Genomic DNA, 20,008 nt, shown 5'->3' on the forward strand with positions numbered 1-20,008 from the left:
GCTATCAAAAGGTGGATTCTATTTTTCTGCCCCTTAAATCTAGGTTGATCTTGTGATATGCTTTGACCAAAAGAATGAAGTAGAAATTAAGTGAAGTTCCAAACCTGAGGCCTCAAGAGGCCTTGCAGAAGCCCCCTTTATATACCTAGAATGCTACCCTGAGAATGTCATGTAAGGAAGCCAGTCTAGTCTTTTAGAGGACAAGAGGAGCGCAACTGAGGTCCCTGCAGCCGACAGCCTGCCTCAGTGTGAGCCTGACACGTGAGTCTAACACGTGAGTGAGGTCATCTTGGATCCAAGTGAACTTGGCTACATGAGTGACTCCAGAGGAAACCAGTGGAGGGACTGCCCAGTAAATGCACAGAAACATGAGAATAAACTGTTCTAAACCACTACGTTTTCGGGTGGTTTGCTACAATGCAACAGTAAAATGATGCAGGTGGGAAAGGCCAGCCTTGTGTATAATTGGCCTGCCCTATCCCAGTGCAAAACCACTGCCCTGGACCTTCCATCCCTGTGCCTCTCCTCCACTTCCCCATAGAGCAGTTGTTGGTCTCGATGGTCTTGGTCTTGGATCTCCATGGTCTTGATGTTTGGATCTCACTCTCTTTACTAGGGGCTCTGGCACTCTTCTGAGAATCTCCTCTGAGCACTCCCTACAAATGGAGCTAGTTCTGTAATCCCAAGAATAGAATCAGCTTCCATTAGTCTTTGCCCCCCCAAAGTGGCTAGTATCACAAAGACAAGAAATAATAAGCACTGGCGAGCATATGGAAAAAAGGGAACCCTTGTATACTTTTGGTTGGAATGTATATTGGTACAACTACTGTGGAGAACAGTATCAAGGTTCCTCAAGAGATCAAAAATAGGGGCGCCTGAGTGGCTCAGTCGGTTAAGTGTCCGACTTCGGCTCAGGTCATGATCTCACAGTCCGTGAGTTCAAGCCCCGCGTCGGGCTCCGTGCTGACAGCTCAGAGACTGGAGCCTGCTTCAGATTCTGTGTCTCCCTCTCTCTCTGACCCTCCCCCGTTCATGCTCTGTCTCTGTCTCAAAAATAAATAAAACATTAAAAAAATAAAATAAAAATAAATAAATAAAAATAGAAGGGCGCATGGGTAGCTCAGTTGGTTGAGTGCCTGATTCTTGATTTTGGTTTGGGTAATAACCCCAGGGTCATGGGATCAAGCCCTGCATCAGGCTCTGCATTCAGTGTGGAGCCTGCTTGGGCTTCTCTTTCTCTCTCTCTCTGCCCCCCTTCCCCGCTAGTGCACTCTCTTTCTCTCTCTCTCTCTAAAATAAAATAAAATAAAATAAAATAAAATAAAATAAAATAAAATAAAATAAAATAAAATAAAATAAAATAAAATAAAATAAATAGAAATGCCATCTGATGTAGTAATACCACTACTGGGTATTTACCCAAAGAAAATGAAAGCAATAATTCAAAAAGAAGTATGCACTTCTATGTTTATTGCAGCATTATTCACAATAGCCAAGATACAAAAGCAACCTAAGTGTTTATCAACAGATGACTGGATAATGAAGATGTACACACACATATACCAATACACAGTGGAGTATTACTAAACCATAAAAAAGACTGAGATCTTGCCATTTATGACAGCAGGGATGAACTATAAGGTATTATACTAAATGAAATAAGATAGAAAAAGACAAAAACCACATGACTACACTTATATATGGAATCTAAACAAACAAACAAATCCTTAAACACAGAAAACAAACTAATCATTGCCAAAAGGGAGGGAGGTGGGGGGATGGGCAAAATAGGTGAAAGGGATTAAGAGGTACAACCTTCCAGCTATAAAATAAATAAGTCACAGAGATGAAGAGTACAGCATAGGGAATGCAATCAACAATACTGTAATAATGTCGTAGGGTGACTAGACTCACTGTGGTGAGAAAAGCTGTTGGTGCAGGATGAAAGCAGGCAAATTCAGGAGCAATGTCCTTAAGCAAGCAGTAAAGGGGATGGGGATCCAATGTCCATCTAGAAGGGTTGCCCTTAGACTAGAGAATCCCTTTTGTTCTCACTCTCATCCACCTGGGCTGAGTATCTTCTCACGTAGTCTCATCCCTGTGCTGCTTTATGCTTCCACCATTGGCTTTTACTGCTTTCGTGTTTTCCAACTCATTCCACAGAGGGGAGAAAAGATCCAGATTTGTTCTTTGTTTCCCGCTCCTTCAACCATATGTACCCAGCTCCTTCCCCAAACACACAGATCTACATAATGACTAAGTCCTACCAATTTTACATCCTTCACATCTCTCAGATATGTCCCCTTCCTCATCATCCCCACTGCTGCTACTTCCTTCTTTCAGATCTGATCTTTCACCGGGACTATTTAAACAATCTCTTAATCTCTCTCTCTGCCTTCAACCTTAACCCAGTTCTCATCAATCCTCTTATCTTCTGACATCTTTCTAGTAAGGGAAACTCCTCATGCTTGACACTCCCCACTATCCACAGAATGAAGTGCAAATTCATTGACATGGATGTCAAGGCCCCTCATGATCTGGTCCTTATTTATTTTTCCTCTGTCATCTCACTATTTTTTCTTACATGCAATCCTGTATCCTACCCACATCAAACTCCTTTCCCCTATTTATTTTTTCTTTTGTCATCTCACAGTCTTTTCTTACATGCAATCCTGTATCTTACCCACGTCAAACTCCTTGCTTTTCATGCTTCTAGGCTTCCCACGTTGTTTCCTTTGCCTGGAATGCTGGCTTGGTCACTTACATATCTCTGTAGCTGCACTCTGGAATCTCTCTTGATCCTACCCCCTTCATCCAGGTGGAGACAGCTATGTTTTGATGCCTCCACTGAGCCTGTAAAAATGTCTGCTATGGTACTTGTAACATGTTATTGGACTATATTATTTCCTCACTTGCCTCCCTTACTAGACAATGAATGGACCTAGTTGAAGGTGGTAACAGAGTCTTATTAATCTTCGTATCCCCCATTCTTTGTACTGCATTTAGAATTTAGCAGGAATTAATGTTTATGTTGAACGACTAAATGAATGAATAAAAAATAAATGGTTAAAACTTAGGTCTCCTTTTGCCTGCCCAGGACAGGCACAGACTTCCCTGCCTCCCCCTCTTGTTGATATATGACCTGAAGAACAATACAAAAAGTTACACAAAGCACTCAGTGCAGCCCAGAGGGCAGGTGACAGTTCCCAAAGCCCTCTCCCATAAGGCAAAAATCATATAACAGACTAAGAGTCTAAAAACCTGGGTTTCCTCTGGTCCTGGTCCCATCACTTCCTGGATGTACTCATGGAAAAGTCACCTAAATCCTCTGTGCCTCAGATTCTTTATCCATAAAACAGGAAAAACACTTGCTTGTGGCTAAAATGATGTACTTTTCAAAAGTGCTTGAACACCATAAATGGCTCCAGGAATATAAAAGAAATATAAAAGTAAATACAACACAGCTAAGAGACATCTAAGACTCTGCTCTGATCATCTCTTGCTCTTTATTCTAAAATCCCAGGTTTGCCCCTGGGAAGGCAGACACTGTGAAACGCAACACTCACACCACTGCCTTGTCAGCAGGCAGCCAGATCTGCTCTCGGCACAGGCGCGCATGCCAACACCGCAGCATGGGACTGGCCAAAACCAACATTTACAGAGATAAAAGGAGAAAGAGAGAAGAAAGTGGAGAGAATGCAAAGGAGCAGAGGAGCATAAATACTCACATACAGACAAATATATAAGACAAGTGAGTAGGAAACAAAGAGTATGAACTAAGGGTATGGAAAGAGAAATTTAAAGAAAAATTTAAAAAAAAAGAAATTTAAAGAAAAAAATTTAAAGAAGAAAATTTAAAATTTAAAGTGTGTGTGTGGGTGTGTACATAGACAGAAAGTGAGAGTTAAAATGCAAACTATCAAACTATGTGCCCTTTCCTCTGGTATTATTTTATAAGAATACAACCTAACCCTTCGCTTAGTGATCTGAGCCATTCTCCAGTAATATAGCAGTAAGCATTCATGCTGAGGGATGCCAAATGTACCCAAGGACTCTTTGGGAGGGAAGGCTATCTTTAATTAGTCCTTGATGACAAGAGATTTCTGAACTCAGCATGTTCTGGTGACAGGGCTTCTGAGAGTATCAGTATCAGGAAGAAAACCAAGTTGGGGCCAGTTGGGGAAGGTTCCTATGGGTCCAGGAAACAGCCCCAGAGGTACCAAGATGGGCTGTAGATCACATCAAGTGAGGCTGTTTACAGATTAAGATTATACAGAGCCCAGCTTCCAATATGCTTAGTCTTTACCAAACAAGTGTCCAGCCTGCTTCTGAATGAAACTGCCTAGAAGTTGGCCATCCACCATTCTCGGGCTGTTCAATGAAGGTGGGCCCTTGTTGGCTCAGTGGACATCAGGATCCTACCACCACGCAGTGACTGCCCCAACTCTGGAGGTGACATTCACACCGTATTCCCTCAAGGCCATACTCTGAGTCACACAGGAGGAGAAAGGGGAGGAAGTCTGCCTGAATCCTGTCAGCAAGTCCCAAAGTTTGTTCCCCAGGCCGGAGCAGGTGCTCAGTTCAATAACTCCCACTGAGATCCCACTCTGGGATGGTCCTGATAAAAAGCCAAAGGACAGGGAAACTCTCACAACTTGGACTTCCTGTTCCCAAAGCAACCTCATCTCAAATGGCTGGACCCCCACAACAGGGCCCAGGACAGCCTCATCCACCAAGTGGGGCTTCATATGAGCCACCATCTCTAGAGATTCTTGAGCTCAATCACAGCTTGTCAGGGTAGGTAGAACAGTAGGTAGGGTCAGAGCAGAACCGGAGTCACCTTTTCACTTCCAAAAGTACATCTAAGAATCTACCAAAGTCACACCTGCCTGCCTTCCAGCTGGTTTCTAGGGAAGCATAAAGAGGATTGGTGAGCTCTTCTCTGGGGGGGACCCTAAGTCCCCTAAGTAGTACAGAGCAGTTACAAGACAGAAGCCCTCCCTGAAGCAAGTAAAAATTATGCCTTACAGGAATAGCTCCCGGTAAAAATGAAACTGCTTTACAAAACAGAACCAGGTACTATGCAAAGCCAACAAGGAGAGAAATGTAGTTTCAGGAAACCATATTAAAGATACTTGTAATGGTTTTAAAATATGGTCCCCCAATTCTCTGACATGCCTCCTATAAAAATGACCCCTCCTCTTGAATTTGGACTCTGTGACTGCCTGACCAATAGAATACAACTGAAATGAATCTGTCAATTTTCAGGCCCAAGCCTCAAGAAACCAGCAGCTTCTACTTCCTGTCTCCCATGCCGTGAGGAAGCCCAGGCCACACAGAGTGGGCACATATAGGTATTCTAACAGTCCCAACTGAGGTTCCAGAAATAGCCAACATCAACCCCCAGACACGTAAGGTAAGACACCTCTAGGTAATACCAGCCCCTAGTCAATGAGTTACCCTACACCGTGAAGTCTTTCCAGCCAAGGACCCAGACATCATGGAGCAGGGAACAGCCATCCCTGCAGTGCTGTCTGAATTCCTAAGCTACAGACTCTGTGAGCATAATAAAATGGTTGTTTTACACCATAAAATTCCAGGATAGTTATATAGCAGTAGATAACTGAACAGATTTCGGTACCTAGAAACAGAGTGCTGTTGAAACAAAATCCTAACTCAGTGACTTTGGGACTGAGTGACTGGCTATCAGGAGGGACTTAAGGGAAAGTAAGGAAAATGTTAGTAGAAGCTAGAGGAAGGGGACCCTCAAAAAACATTGGAAAGTTTGCTAATCCTGTTACCAGTGGTGACATGGAAAATAGAAAATATACCTAATTTAATGAACTCGCTTAAGGTATTTCCAAGTAGAGTGCTAAGGTGCCATCTGACTTCTAGCTGCATATAGTAAGAGAGAGAAGAGATGAGCCAAAAAAGGAAATATAAATGGGAAAGGGCTTTCTGTGTTAGGAGATAACACTTGTTTCAGTCTCAGTCTCTCCAAACAAGAAAAAAGTCCCTAATTAAGAAATGGCTTTCCGATTGTGGGGGCAGTTTTACTGCATGTGTGTATGTGCATAAATGTGTAAACTAATCAGACTGTATACTTAAGACTGTTCAGTTTATTATACTTTAATTATCCTTCAATAAATCTCTTTAAAAAATATCTGGAGTGGGACTGGAAGATCCTTGTCAAGACCTAAAAAATGTTTTCAAGCATTGTCTCATTAAATCTTACAGACAGACACACAAAAGGCCTTCTAACAATTTTAAGGGTAGGCCTGGCAGATCCTCTGTAAATAGTAAAGTGTCTAAGACTCTTAAGAACCAAGCAGTCTCACAGAGAACCCAAAGCGGGAAAGGACTCATGGTGAGGTGATTTGTACATGTGCCTTTTGTCTACTGCAGTGGATTATAAAGTGATTCGGAAAAAACTCACAAAGTTTTTAAAGGAACTATATCATCAGCTGGAACTGAGAAGCACAGAGACAGTAAAATGAAAGGAAGGCTCTGGACTCTTGAAATACTATGCACATGAAGCAGTTGGAGAAAACTACTCACCTGTAAGAATGGACTACTTTTTATGGAAAAGGAAAAATAAGAGTCGGGATAACCAAAAGCCCTGAGGATGGAGCCAGAGACAAGGTAAATGCCTCCAAGGCAGTAAAACCAAGACCTAATCAAGGAATTGGTAATTTGTGCCCTCACTGAATATAAGAATTACAATGGACCCCTAACAGCTGTGTGGCCTCCAGTGTTCCCCTTTCTGAAAAGAAGTATCTACAGCAGTTACTCAAGGCCTGTCCAACCGGGGTATTTTGGGTGGCAGATATAAATTCTCTTTAGTTTATAGGTCTTCACATCAAGAGGAACAGTACTCAAGGAACTGCATCCAATGAAAGGGACTGCACCCAAAGAGTTTCATCTATATCTGGACCTGACTTACATGACAAGATCCTAGAATTTAAGCTGATGCCATTAAAAGGAGGAGACCTGGGATCTTAGGGGAGAGACTGAGTGTATTTCACATTTGGGAAGGATGTGAATTTTTGTGATCAGAGGGCAGACCATGGCAGATTGTATTTTCCAAAGAGAGTGCCCACAACCTACCCTATCTCACATGCCCTTCTAGCAACGTGATGTTGATAATCCTCTCATCAAGTGGGAATTAGTTTCCCTCCTCTTGTGTGATACTGTGATTTACAGTAAGAAATATGTAATTGGTCTTAGTCCCATTTCTGGCACAGAGCTCCTAAATCCCTTGGAATTGCCTAAGTGACGACAGTGTTGACGGTGTCTTTTGTTATGCTAATGAAGTGACTTTTGGACTACACCTAAACCTGAGGGCTGTTTGCCAGGAAAACCAACCTTGAGATTAGAGGGCTGGAACTTTCTGTTCTCCCTTGAACACCAAGGAGAGGAGGGGGCTGGAGGGTGAATCAACCACCAATGGCCCATGATCATCCTCAGTCATGCCTGTGTAACTGAAGCCTCCATAAAACCCAAAAGGGAAGGGTTTAGAGAGGTTCCAGCCTGGTGAATCAGAATGCTTCCACATGCCACTATGCCAGGCCCAGGCTCCCCAGGACAGAAGATCCTTTGCTTGGGACCTGGCCCTATGTATCTCCTCATCTGGCTGTTGATTCATATCTATTAATATCCTTTGTAATAAACTGGTAATCTAATGAGTAAATGTATTTCTTGAGTTCTGTGAGCCACTCTAGTAAATTAATGAACTCAAGGAGAGTTGTGGGAACCTCTGATGTTTTAGCCAGTTGGTCAGAGCACAGGTAACAACCTGGGCTTGAGATTAGCATCTGAAGGAAAGGGCCCTCTTATGAAACCGAGCCCTTAACCTGCGGAATCTGATGGTATCTCTGGTAGATAGTCTCAGAATTGAGTTGAACTGTTGGGCACCAAGCTGATGTCAGAGAATTGCTTAGTGGTGTGGAGGAACACCCTCACACACACCCCCACGTTGGAATTGCTGTGCAGAGCTCTTTACCTTGAACTTCGGCAGACCTTTGTTATCTCCTTAATCAACAGAATAAAACAGAAAAAACACTATGTAACTTCTGAAGCTAGGTCATTAAAATGTCATGCATTTTCTGCCTTGTTCTCTGGAGATGCTCACTCCTGGAATCCAGACATCATGCTGTAAAAGCATGCAACCAAACACAGAGGCCACACGTAGGTGTTCTGCAGCTGAGATCCCAGCTGACCACCAGAATCAACAGTCAGACATGTAAGTGAACAAGTCTTCAAATGATTCCAGCCTCCAGCCACTGCGTCACCAATGCTGCAAGGAAAAGAGACAGGCTTTTCCTAGTGAGCCCTACCCAAATTGCAATTTGTGAGCAAAATAAATGACTATTAATGTTGTCAGCCACTAAGTTTAGGGTTGTTTGTTATGTAGCAATAAATAACCAGACAAATACTGATGACATCATGGGTGGATTCTAGGAAGCATCTCAAGTAATGGGGGGCTAAGGCCAGAGGTTCTCCTGAGAGGTAGCCTGCTTTTTTACCCACAGCCAGTACTCTCAGGAGACTTTCCCTATCTGCTAGCTCTTACCCTCTTCCTGAAATCCAGGCACTGGGTCCAGATCTGTGTCCACTTTAGCAGTGGGATCTCAAGACCTCTCTGGATTTCACTACAAATCAGTGTCTCCCTCTGCACAGAAACCTGTAAATATAAGTTGAATTTACAGTTCCACTGTCAATTAGCTATGTAGGTTTTAGCTTCCTCATATGTAACATCAAGTAATTGAGCCAAATGAATCCCAAGACCCCTCCAACTTTAACATTCCAAAAGAGTATGTGTTGGGCCTCCAAAGAGTTCTAATTGAGTAGGGGGAAAAAGACCCACACAAATATCCACTCTACGAGCTACTATATGATTAGTGCCATTTGGAGGCTCCAAACTCAGGATTCTAAGTGTGAATACAGAGAGTGGAGAAATCCTTCTTAGCTGGGTAGTTAAGAAAAGCACTGGGAAAGAAATAACATCTGCATCTAGACTGGCAGAAATGCAAGTTTTGCATTAGGCAATAGTGAAGGGTAAGAGTAGAAAGAAATATCAGGGCTTTTTATGAAAGCCTTACAAGCCAGGCCAAGTTTGACCATATCCTACTTGACAATAGTTTTTGAGCAGGGAGATCCCAGGAATGTTTAGAGGGAGGTGAATGTAGTGGCACAATAAAATAATAGAAGGATCAAGAGAGCTAGGCTTGAGTTCATCCTCCCATTAGCTTTGTATTTGGAGGGAGCACCTCTTCTTTTCTATGTCTCAGCTTCCCAATCTATAAAACAAGTGGGTTAATACTGAATGAGCTCTAAGGTTATTTTCAGTTCTGCTTTTCTAAAAGTCTTTGGACTGAATGGAAAGGGAGCCCAAAGTTGGTAAGACCTACTAGGAAGATACCATAAAGATTCAAACAGCACAGCAGCCTATTCTCCAACAGGCTCACTGCCCAGACATCTCATCAACTGGCCAAAAATAGTTATCATCTTCCACAGAACAGGCATTGTTCCAAGCTCAAAGGAGAAGGAAAGAAGTCAATCAAAGTCCTTGACCCCCAAGAAGTCTACATTTTTATAGGCACCCAGGTTTCTTGCACCTACATCCAGAGGCAAGGTTCCCAAACACAATATCGACTGCCCATATTTCCATGTGGCAACAACCGGGTGCTGGAGGTTCACAGTGCAGAAGCTGTTAAGGAAATCGGCAGGCATAACAAGTCTCCTGAGAACACCCCCTGCTGCCTGCCAGGCCTTACAACGCAAGTGAAATTCCTGGAAGGCAACAAGTAGCAAACAAAGTTCACCCCACACAGGTGGCTGAATTCGCTTTACACACAACACTTCCTTGTTTGCAAGTCACCACTCTGCTTCTAGTCCCACCCCAGGTCATCAACACCAGCATCATGAAGCCTGGCCTCTGAGATCCAGGGGACCTTTGAGACTCCCACCTCCCACTCCCAGAAATGAATACGAGCTAGAGTGGGAACAACCTGTGGGAGGGTGTATCTGGCAGCTAAGGGTGAAACAGTGTGCCTCTCCTGCCCCATCAACAAAGAGAAAGGGAAACCTGCTCCAAGAGACCAAAACATAGCAAAGAACAAAACGTTGGTGGTCAAATGAAAAGGCTTAGATTTCTTCCTCCTGTGTATCCTGCCAATGAACACTGGGCTGCAGAAGAAAAGGAAGGAAATAAATAAGCAAAACACCCACCCCCCCACCCCCCCACACACAAATAGAATGGAGTCCAGGATCCTTAAACCATATTGGCTCAAGTGAAATCTCATTCAAATTAAGGGCACAAACTTGCAAATACCTATCCTGACAGTTCCACAGGGTCCCATCCCACCTTTCCCACCTTTCTGTGCCCCAGAGTACCTTCTACCCCCAAAGTGAGATACAAATGCCTCCTAGTACCACTGGATTCCTCTGCCTCCGTGTGGATGATGTGGAGGTCCCCAAAGCAGTCAGGAAGTCAAACACCTAGCTTTCCCAAGCCCTAGTACCCTCATACTTCCCAGCCAAAGTTCCCATCACACCAAGGAGTCTTTTCCCACTGAGACCCCTGGGCTAGCAATGATAAAAAGGGCCTCGGGTCACTGCCAAACATCTATTGAAAGGTCAGACTAAGAAATTCAGGTGCCAAGGTCATTAATCCAAGTTGTAAATGCCGTGAGGAAAGAGAATGGGTCATTCTTCTTTGTCCCCCATTGTCTACCACAGAACCTGGCACCTGAGAGCAAAGCCCTCAGAGTTCATTGACAATGACTTCCTAAATGAGCTGGTGATTTAGTGCCCTACTCAGCCCAAAGAACACCCCCTAGAAATGGCTGGGGGTGAAGACAGCCAGAGAAACCACCAGATGACAATTTCAAAATAGCACCCACAGTCCAAGTGGTAGCCTCTGAGAGGATACAGCCAGCCACAGAGGCCTGTGACTCCATGCTAAAAGCCCAGGAAAGGAGGGAGGAAGGGAAGCAGAAATATGACAGGAAAGAAAGGAAGTGAACACTTAGAGGGGAGGCTGGAAGAATTCTTTTTTTAGGCACATCAGATGCTCAGATATTTACAAACATCATCTATCATGTTATGATGGCAAGCATGCTAGGAAGTTCAAGGAAGAGCAATTTCTAAAAATATTTAAAACATGTAGGTATGTATTTTCCAAACAGAAACAGGTACCTGTCAGTGGCCCAGATTCTGCCTTGTGACTTGCTGTAAAACCTCCATCTCCCATTCCATCCCCCACATAGTAGAAATTGGAAGAAAAAAAATGAATATTTAAAGGAGTTGAAGGCTGCTGGCATGGTAATTCTAATGCAGGTCCTAAATACACTATTTATTTAAAATTAAGAATAAAACTATACAATCACAAATAATGCTTATTTTACTGCTACAGTCTCATATTTAAAAAAAAAATGGGAATCTTAGCTCCCAGTCTCCATCTGCCAACTCAGTCTCAGTAACACATGCCACCAGACCGGTAAGAGCCCAGCAAAGAGGTTCCCCAGAAGCAGACAATGGGAGATAAAGACTCTAATATCTAGATCTGCTTCTGCTGTGGCCACCAACATGCCCTGGGAGAGTTCAGGTTTTCTACCTGTTTTACCCAAGAAGTTGTCAGTCCCTGCCATTCTCTGGCTCACCCAGTTCAGGGACGCGAGTATACAAGAAACTCTACCTAGGTTAGAGGAGGTGCAAGGGCAGGAGGTAGGGGCTGTTCTTGTTGGTCTTGCTGCCACAAAGTGGCTATCCAATTTGTGTGCCTAAGTTCCAGGATCTCCCAATTTCTGTCTGGTTGACACAGTCCATCCAGGCCATTTCCACTGGGACCAAACCTCGAATGTGTGGTACAGGAAACTCCTCTTGCCTCGTTCACACCAGTCACTCCTTTAGGGACGATGTGCAGTGTTCCATTCTTTCAACCATATCTTGATTCCAGTTCTGAATGAACCAAACAACTTCTGCCAGCTCTGGACAGACACCCCATCAGATTCACCCTGGCACTGCACAGCCCAGACACGCAGAGAGGAACTAGCCCTATCCCCAGCCTAAGCTAAGCATCCTTCTCACAGCTATCCATTCTACTGGTTGAGGTCCCAAAAGTCAAATTTATCCACCTTAGATTCAGCAGAAGAGGCTAGAAAAGGTACATGGCTTTAATAAAAGAGCCCAGAGGTTCTTCGAGGACATCAGCATCCAGCCTCAACCAAAACTTGTGAAGCCCTGGTGAGAACAGTACATCTATCTTTCAGCTCTGGAAACTTTTATCCCATCATAGGGAAGGAGCTAATATTTATTGAGCTTTATGCCAGGCACTACACTAAGCACTGACATATATTATGTCATTTAATCCTCACAGCAACTCTGTGAGATAAGTACTATTATTATTATTTCGTAGATGAGTAACTAAGATTTTAGAGGGCATAAGAAAGTGTCCTGAGATCTCACTATCTCAAATCCAGAGCTGGACTTGAAGCCAATTGTATATGATTTCAAAATCTGTGGTTTTTCTATTGTTCTACATTCCCACTTTTAAAAAGAAAACAAAACCAGGGAAGTGGATTATAGCTTATGCTGAGTAAAATTCCCAAGATGCTTTGTTTACGGCCCAGGCTATATTCTTGTAGAACCTGGACTTCTCTGCTTGGAACTTGTGCCAATATGCGTAACTGCCTCTCCACCCCTAACCCCAATGTGGTCAACTTCCCTCACTACAGTGTAGCCTAGCTCAGGCACAGCCCCCAAGCTGTCCCCATCTTAGGAAAAAGGATACAGCCAGGAGAACGTCAGCTGCTTCTTGCTGGCTCCATTCCTGGAGCCCTAGGCTCCTCCAACAGCACAAATCAAAGTCTGTTTTAGGGTCCCTGTTTGTTCTCCCCTATGAACACTTATAGAACTGAAAAATGGCATATATATTAGAGATGGCTTTTGCTTCAGTGTCAGCATGAGCTGGGCCAGGATCATTCACCTGGCTGACCGTCAGAGTCATGATGATAATCATTTACATTTTGGACCAAAGCCATATGGCTGCCCCTTGATGCCACCCTCCAGTGAGCCCCATTCCTCCATCAGTGCTCCCCTGCTCACCTGCTCAGAGTCCCCCGAGGGGCCTTAGTGCCTCCAGCTCCGTGGGTGATGCTGGAATTCTTGTTGGCAGTCATGGTCATTTCGGCTTTCTGAAAACCCAGAGCCCTGCAAAGAAGACAAGGCCTATAAGCCAAGTTTCCATGGGCAGCCAAAAGCACCTCAAACATTTCCAGATGACCTCCAAAACTGCCAGGAGGGTTTGTGTGGTGGTGGTAGGAACCACTTTCCCACATATATTTAATTCCAAGTGTTATGGCTTAGGAGGAGCCTCAAGGGACCCCTGATCTGAGTTAGGGAATGAGTCTAGGAGCTAACAGATAACTTACCACTTCACAGAAAATGACAAAACTCCATCTCCATCCTACCTCTTTTTGTTTCTTAGAAGTCCCAAACTTCTAGCATGCCATAGAGCCTTTACAAATTCCATCTTATTTGCATACCTGCTGAACAACTATTTATTCAGCATTTTTCTTGAATCAACCTGAAACAGACTTGCTTGTCTCAAAATGTTTAACCTTGTTCTATACAAATAATCATTTAGTCATTCAACAAATACAAATGTTTACTGAGCACCCATGTCCTAGGCACTGCCATCCAGCAAAGGATGAAACAAAGTCTCTGCCCTCAGGGAGCTTACATCTCAGTGGGGAGAAACAGGCAATAAACCTGCACATGTCACATATGTGTGATACATCAGTGTACATTTGTGTATAATACGTATGGTGATGACAGGTGGTACGAAGAAGAAAATGATGCAGGGTAGATGGAGAGTAAAGAAGATCTGTTATTTTATTTTATCTTATTTCACTTTTTTAAAATGTTTATTTATTTTGAGAGGGAGAGAGAGGGCGCGCGAGCAGGGGAGGGGCAGAGAGAAAGGAGAGAGAGAATTCTAAGCAGGATCCGCGTTGTTAGTGGCAGAGCCCAATGTGGGGGCTCCAACTCAGAAATGGTGAGATCATGACCTGACCCAAAATCAAGAGTCGGATGCTCAACCGACTGAGTCACCCAGCCCCCCACCAAGAATATCTGTTATTTAAAAAAAATTTTTTTTAATGTTTATTTATTTTGGAGAGAGAGAGAGACAGACAGACAGACAGAGCATGAGCAGGGGAGGGGTAGAGAGAGAGAGAGACACAGAATCCAAAGCAGGCTCCAGGCTCTAAGCTGTCAGCACAGAGCCCAATGCAGGGCTCAAACTCACCAACCAAGAGATCATGACCTGAGCTGAAGTTGGATGCTTAACTGACTGAGTCACCCAGGTCCCCTGAAGATCTGTTATTTTAAATAAAATGTTTAGGGAAGAATATCCTGATAAAGTAACATACGAGCCAACACCATAAAATTATGAGCAATCATTTTTTTCTAATATCCATTAAGATAAAAGTAATATATGTTATGGTATTTAAGTACTGACAAAGTGAAAAATATCCATTCATGTACTGTAAAGAGTTAGCTAATATATCATTATCCTTTAGGGAACATTATTTTATGCTAAAATAATAAAAGGAAGAAAAAGGTTATAACTTAAGAGTACATCCAGATTGGAAAGGAAGAAGTAGAATTATCTCTTAGTTGCAGATGGTATAATCTTGTACACAGAAAATCCAAAGGATTCCACTAAAATACTCTTAAGCTAATATATAAAGTCAAGCAAGTTTTCAGGATACAGAGTAATATTTTTTAAATCAATTTTACTTCTAAATAATGACAGTGAGGGATACCTGGGTGGCTCAGTCGGTTAAGTATCTGACTCTTGGGTTTTGGCTCAGGTCATGATCTCACAGTTCGTGAGTTCCAGCCCCACATTGGGCTCGGCACTAACAGTGCAGAACCTGCTTGGGATTCTCTCATGTTTGTTCTCTCTCTCCCTCTCTTTCTCTCTCTTTCTCAAAAATAAATAAACATTAAAAAAAATTTTTTAAATAAAAATAAATAAAAGACACCCATGAGTGGGGGATATTATTTGCAAATCACATATCTGCTAAGGAGCTCGTATCCAGAATATATAAAGAATTCTTTCAATTCAATAATAAAAAGACAAATAACTCAATTAAGAAGTAGACAAAGGAAGGTGCCTGGGTGCCTCAGACAGCTAAGCATCCAACTCTTGTTTTCAGCTCAGGTTATGATCTCACAGTTTATGGGATCAAGTCCCACCTTAGGATCTGTGCTGACAGTGCGGGGCCGATTGGGATTCTCTCTCTCTCTCAAAATAAATAAACTTAAACCTCCCATGCTCTCTCTCTCTCTCTCTCTCAAAATAAATAAACTTAAAAAAAGTAAACAAAGGATTTAAATAGACATTTCTCTAAAGTTGTAAAATTTGCCAATAAGCCCATGAAACAATGTTCAACATCACTAGTCATCAGAGAAACAGAATTCAAAACTACAAGAAGGTATTGCCCTTGGGTATTGCACACCCACCAGGATGGCTATAATCACACAGACAGATAAAAACAAATGTTACTATGCAGAAAAAGCATTTGACAAAATAAAGCATCCTTTCTTGATAAAAACCCTCAAGAAAGTAGGGACAGGAGGATCTACCTCAAGTTCATAAAAGCCATATATGAAAGACTCACCGCTAATATCATCCTCAATGGGGAAAAACTGAGAGCTTTCCCCCTAAGATAAGGAACACAACAAGGATGTCTACTCTTACCACTGTTATCTAATCAGACAACACAAAGAAATAAAATGCATCCAAATCGGTAAAGAGGAAGTCTTTACTCTTCTCAGACAATGTGATACTCTATGTGGAAAACCCAAGAACTCCACCAAAAAACTGCTAGAACTTATACACGAATTCAGCAAAGTTGCAGGATATAAAATCAATGCACAGAAATCAGTTGCACTTCTACACACCAATAATGAAACAGCAGAAAGAGAAATCAAGGAATTGATCCCATTTACAATTGTACAAAACACCATAAAATACCTAGAGTAAACCTAACCAAAGAGGTAAAAAAAATCTATACACAGAAAACTGTAGAAAGCTTATGACAGATACTGAAGAAGACACGCACAAAAAAACGAAAAATATTCCATGCTCATGGATTGGAAGAACAAATATTGTTAAAATGTTGATATTATCCAAAGTAATCTACATATTCAATGCAATCCCTATCAAAATAACACAAGCATTCTTCACAGAGCTAGAACAAACAATTCTAAAATTTGTATGGAACCAGAAAAGACTCCAAATAGCCAAAGTAATGTTGAAAAAGAAAACCAAAGCTGGAGGCATCATAATTCTGGACTTCAAGGTGTATTACAAAGCTGTAATCATCACGACAGTGTGGCACAAAACAAACACATAGATCAATGGAACAGAATAGAGAACCCAGAAATGGACCCACAAACATATGGCCGACTAATCTCTGACAAAGCAGGAAAGAATATCTAATGGAATAAAGACAGTCTCTTCAGCAAATGGTGCTGGGAAAACTGGACAGCAAAATGCAGAAGAATGAACCTGGACTACTTTCTTACACCATACACAAAAATATACTCAAAATGGATGAAAGACCTAAACATAAGATAGGAAGCCATCAAAATCCTAGTGGAGAAAACAGGCAACCCCTTTGACCTCAGCTGCAGCAACGTCTTACTTGACACATCTCCAGAGGCAAGGGAAACAAAAGCAAAAATGAGCTATTGGGACCTCATCAAGATAAAAAGCTTCTGCACAGCAAAGGAAACAATCAGCAAAACTAAACAGCAACGATGGAATGGGAGAAGATATTTGCAAATGAATATCAGATAAAGGGTTATTACCCAAAATCTATATGAGAACTTATCAAACTCAACACCCAACACACAAATAATCCAGTGAAGAAATGGGCAAAAGACATGAATAGACACTTCTCCAAAGAAGACACCTGAATGACTAACAGACACATGAAAAAATGCTCAACATCACTCATCATCAGGGTAATACAAATCAAAACCACAATGAGATGCCACCTCACACACGTCAGAATGGCTAGCATTAACAACTCAGGCAATAACAGATTTTGGTGAGGATGTGGAGAAAGGAACCCTTTTGCACTGTTGGTTAGAGGGCAAACTGGTGCAGCCACTCTAGAAAACAGTATGGAGGTTCCTCAAAAAATTAGAAACAGAACTATCCTACAACCCAGCAATTATACTGCTAAGTATTTATCCAGGATAAATGGATTTATAAGGATACAGGAGTGCTCATTCAAAGTGGCACATGCACCCCAATATTTATAGCAGTACTATCAACAATAGCCAAAGTATGGAAAGAGCCCAAATGTCCATTGCTAGATGAATGGATAAAGAAGATGTGGTACACACACACACACACACACACACACACACACACACACAGGAATATTACACGGCAATCAAAAAGAATGAAATCTTGCCACTTGCAACAACGTGGATGAAACTAGAGTATATTATGCTAAGCTAAATAAGTCAGTCAGGAAGACAAATATCATATGATTTCACTCATAAGTGGAATTTAAGATATAAAACAGACGAACATAAGGGAAGGGAAGCAAAAATAATATAAAAACAGAGAGAGAGACAAACCATAAGAGACTCCTAAATACAGAGAACAAAGCGAGGGTTGCTGGCAGGATGTTGGGTGGGGGGATGGGCTACATGGATGAGAGGCATTAAGGAGGACACTTGTTGGGATGAGCACTGGGTATTGTATGCAAGTGAGGAATCACTAAATTCTATTCCTGAAATCATTATTACACTATATGTTAACTAAATTGTATTTAAATTTAAAAACTCTATAAAGTAATGGTGTAAAATCAAGTTGATATATATGTGTGAGTTTGTATATGTATATGTATGTTCATACTTATGCAGAACTCTAGATTTTTTTCTTGTTAGCATAAAATTTAAATTTTCATGAAGAGATATGCCACTTCTTGGACTTATTTGATGGTAGAACTCCTTCCCACTTTTTTTCTCAGAATACTAATTTGTGTCTAGAACAGGGGTAGGTAAATTTTTCTGTAAGGCCTAAATAATAAATATCTTGGGCTATATAGGTCATACAGTCTCTGTTCCAATTACTGAACTCTTCACATAATATGAAAATAGCCACTGATTGTATGTAAATTAATAGGCATAAACGATTACGTTTCAGTAAAACTGTATTTACAAAACCAAGTGGTGAATGTCTGGGATTTGGCCAATGGACCATGGTTTCCTGACCCTTGCTACAGTAGAACATTTGTTTACTAAGACAGTTTAGATGATGTTACAGGACATTATATTCACTGATGGTTTATAAAGTGCTAGAGTAGACCAGGCACTTTATCTAGCTCTATCCACTGCAAGCCTCAGAATCTTGAGTCCAATAGTTAGGTAGAGCATATGCAATAAAGGTATCTGTAAAAATAAGAGAATTAAAAATTAAAAAATTAAGGGGCACTTGGGTGGGTCAGTCTGTTAAGCATCTGACTTCGGCTCAGGTCATGTCTCACGGTTCATGGGTTCGAGCCCCACATCAGGTTCTGTGTTCACAGCTGAGAGCCTGGAGCCTGCTTCATATTCTGTGTCTCCCCCTCTCTCTACCCCTCCCCTGCTCATGTTCGGTTTCTCTCTCTCTCTCTCAAAAATAAATAAATGTTAAAAAAAATTTTAGTGAGGCTGTGGAGAAACTGGAACTTTCATTCATTGCTGGTGAGAATGTACAATGGTGCAAACATTTTGGAAAACGGTTTGGCAGTTCCTCAAAAAGTTATACACAGAGTCACCATATGACCCAGCATGATCCACTCCTAGGTTTATACCCAAGAGCAATATAACTGTGTCCACACAAATATCTGTACACAAATGTTCATAACAGCATTATTCATAATAGCCAAAAAGTGGAAACAAATCCAAATGATCATCAGTGAATGAATGCATAAAAAAGTATGGTATATCCATACAATGGAATATTATTCACACATAAAAAGGAATGAGAAATACTGATACATTCTATAACATGCATGAAACCTCGTGCCAATTTTACAAAATGTCCAGAATAGGCAAATCTATACAGAAAGTAAATTAGTAATTGCCTAAGTTGGGTTGAGAGTGGCACACTTGGGAATGGCTGCAATGAGTTTGGGCTTCTTTTTGGGGTGAAAAAAAAGTACTGGAATTAGTGGTGATGGTTGCACAACTCTGAACATACTAAAACAAGTAAAATGTATGAATTTTATAGTACATAAGTTATATCTCAAGATAGCTGTTCAAATAAAAAGGACAAAAAAAAAAACAAAAAAAAACCCCTTTTTTTAAGTGCCCTGAAGAGCGGATGTGAGAGAGAACACAACTGATACACCAAGCATATTTCCAGTGTGAACGTACATTCTGGCCTGAACTAGCACCCCTTCCTGGAAGCTGAACAGCCATTCTCACTCTGATTGGTATTCCCATCACACAGACCAAAATGAAGTATATTTGGATGTGAAAGTTAAACATATTTGTTTACATCCAGATGGCTAACAGAACCATGAAAAGATGCTCAACATCACTCATCATTAGGGAAATACAAATCAAAACCACAATGAGGTACCACCTCACACCTGTCAAAATGGCTAAAATTAACAACTCAAGCAACAAGAGATGTTGGTGACGATGTGGAGAAAGAGGAATACTTTTGCACTATTGGTGGAAATGCAAACTGGTGCATTGCCTAATGCACCGAGGGGGACACTTGTTGGGATGAGCACTGGGTGTTATATGTAAGTGATGCATCACTCAATTCTACTCCTGAGGCCATTATTATACTGTATGTTAACTAACTTGGATTTAGAAAAAAAAAATTAAACCTACTTATTGACAGCCACTAAAGGCCTTAATCCTAGAGGCTGTCTTACTTACTACCTTGGTGCAGAAGAGCAATTGGTCTCAATGGCAA

The 20,008-nt window shown here is 41.7% G+C and overlaps 1 protein-coding gene and 1 long non-coding RNA gene across 12 annotated transcripts in view; both read right to left on the reverse strand.

The window, feature by feature from the left end:
- DENND2B (DENN domain containing 2B) overlaps positions 1 to 20,008 on the reverse strand; it is a 178,454-nt gene that overhangs the window by 38,267 nt on the left and 120,179 nt on the right. For all 11 annotated transcript variants that reach the window (XM_058688157.1, XM_058688156.1, XM_058688161.1 and 8 more), the window contains one exon: positions 13,108 to 13,212. In XM_058688157.1, coding sequence (XP_058544140.1) covers positions 13,108 to 13,187 — 80 coding nt within the window. In that variant the 5' untranslated portion in view covers positions 13,188 to 13,212. The remainder of the gene's footprint in view (positions 1 to 13,107; positions 13,213 to 20,008) is intronic.
- On the reverse strand, positions 1,450 to 13,093 carry LOC131487443 (uncharacterized). The gene is made up of 2 exons (XR_009249745.1): positions 12,794 to 13,093; positions 1,450 to 2,853 (listed from the first exon to the last, which is right to left on the reverse strand). It is a non-coding gene; the product is annotated as an uncharacterized LOC131487443 (long non-coding RNA).

Source organism: Neofelis nebulosa, chromosome 10 (assembly GCF_028018385.1).
Source record: "Neofelis nebulosa isolate mNeoNeb1 chromosome 10, mNeoNeb1.pri, whole genome shotgun sequence".
Classification (NCBI taxonomy): domain Eukaryota; kingdom Metazoa; phylum Chordata; class Mammalia; order Carnivora; family Felidae; genus Neofelis; species Neofelis nebulosa.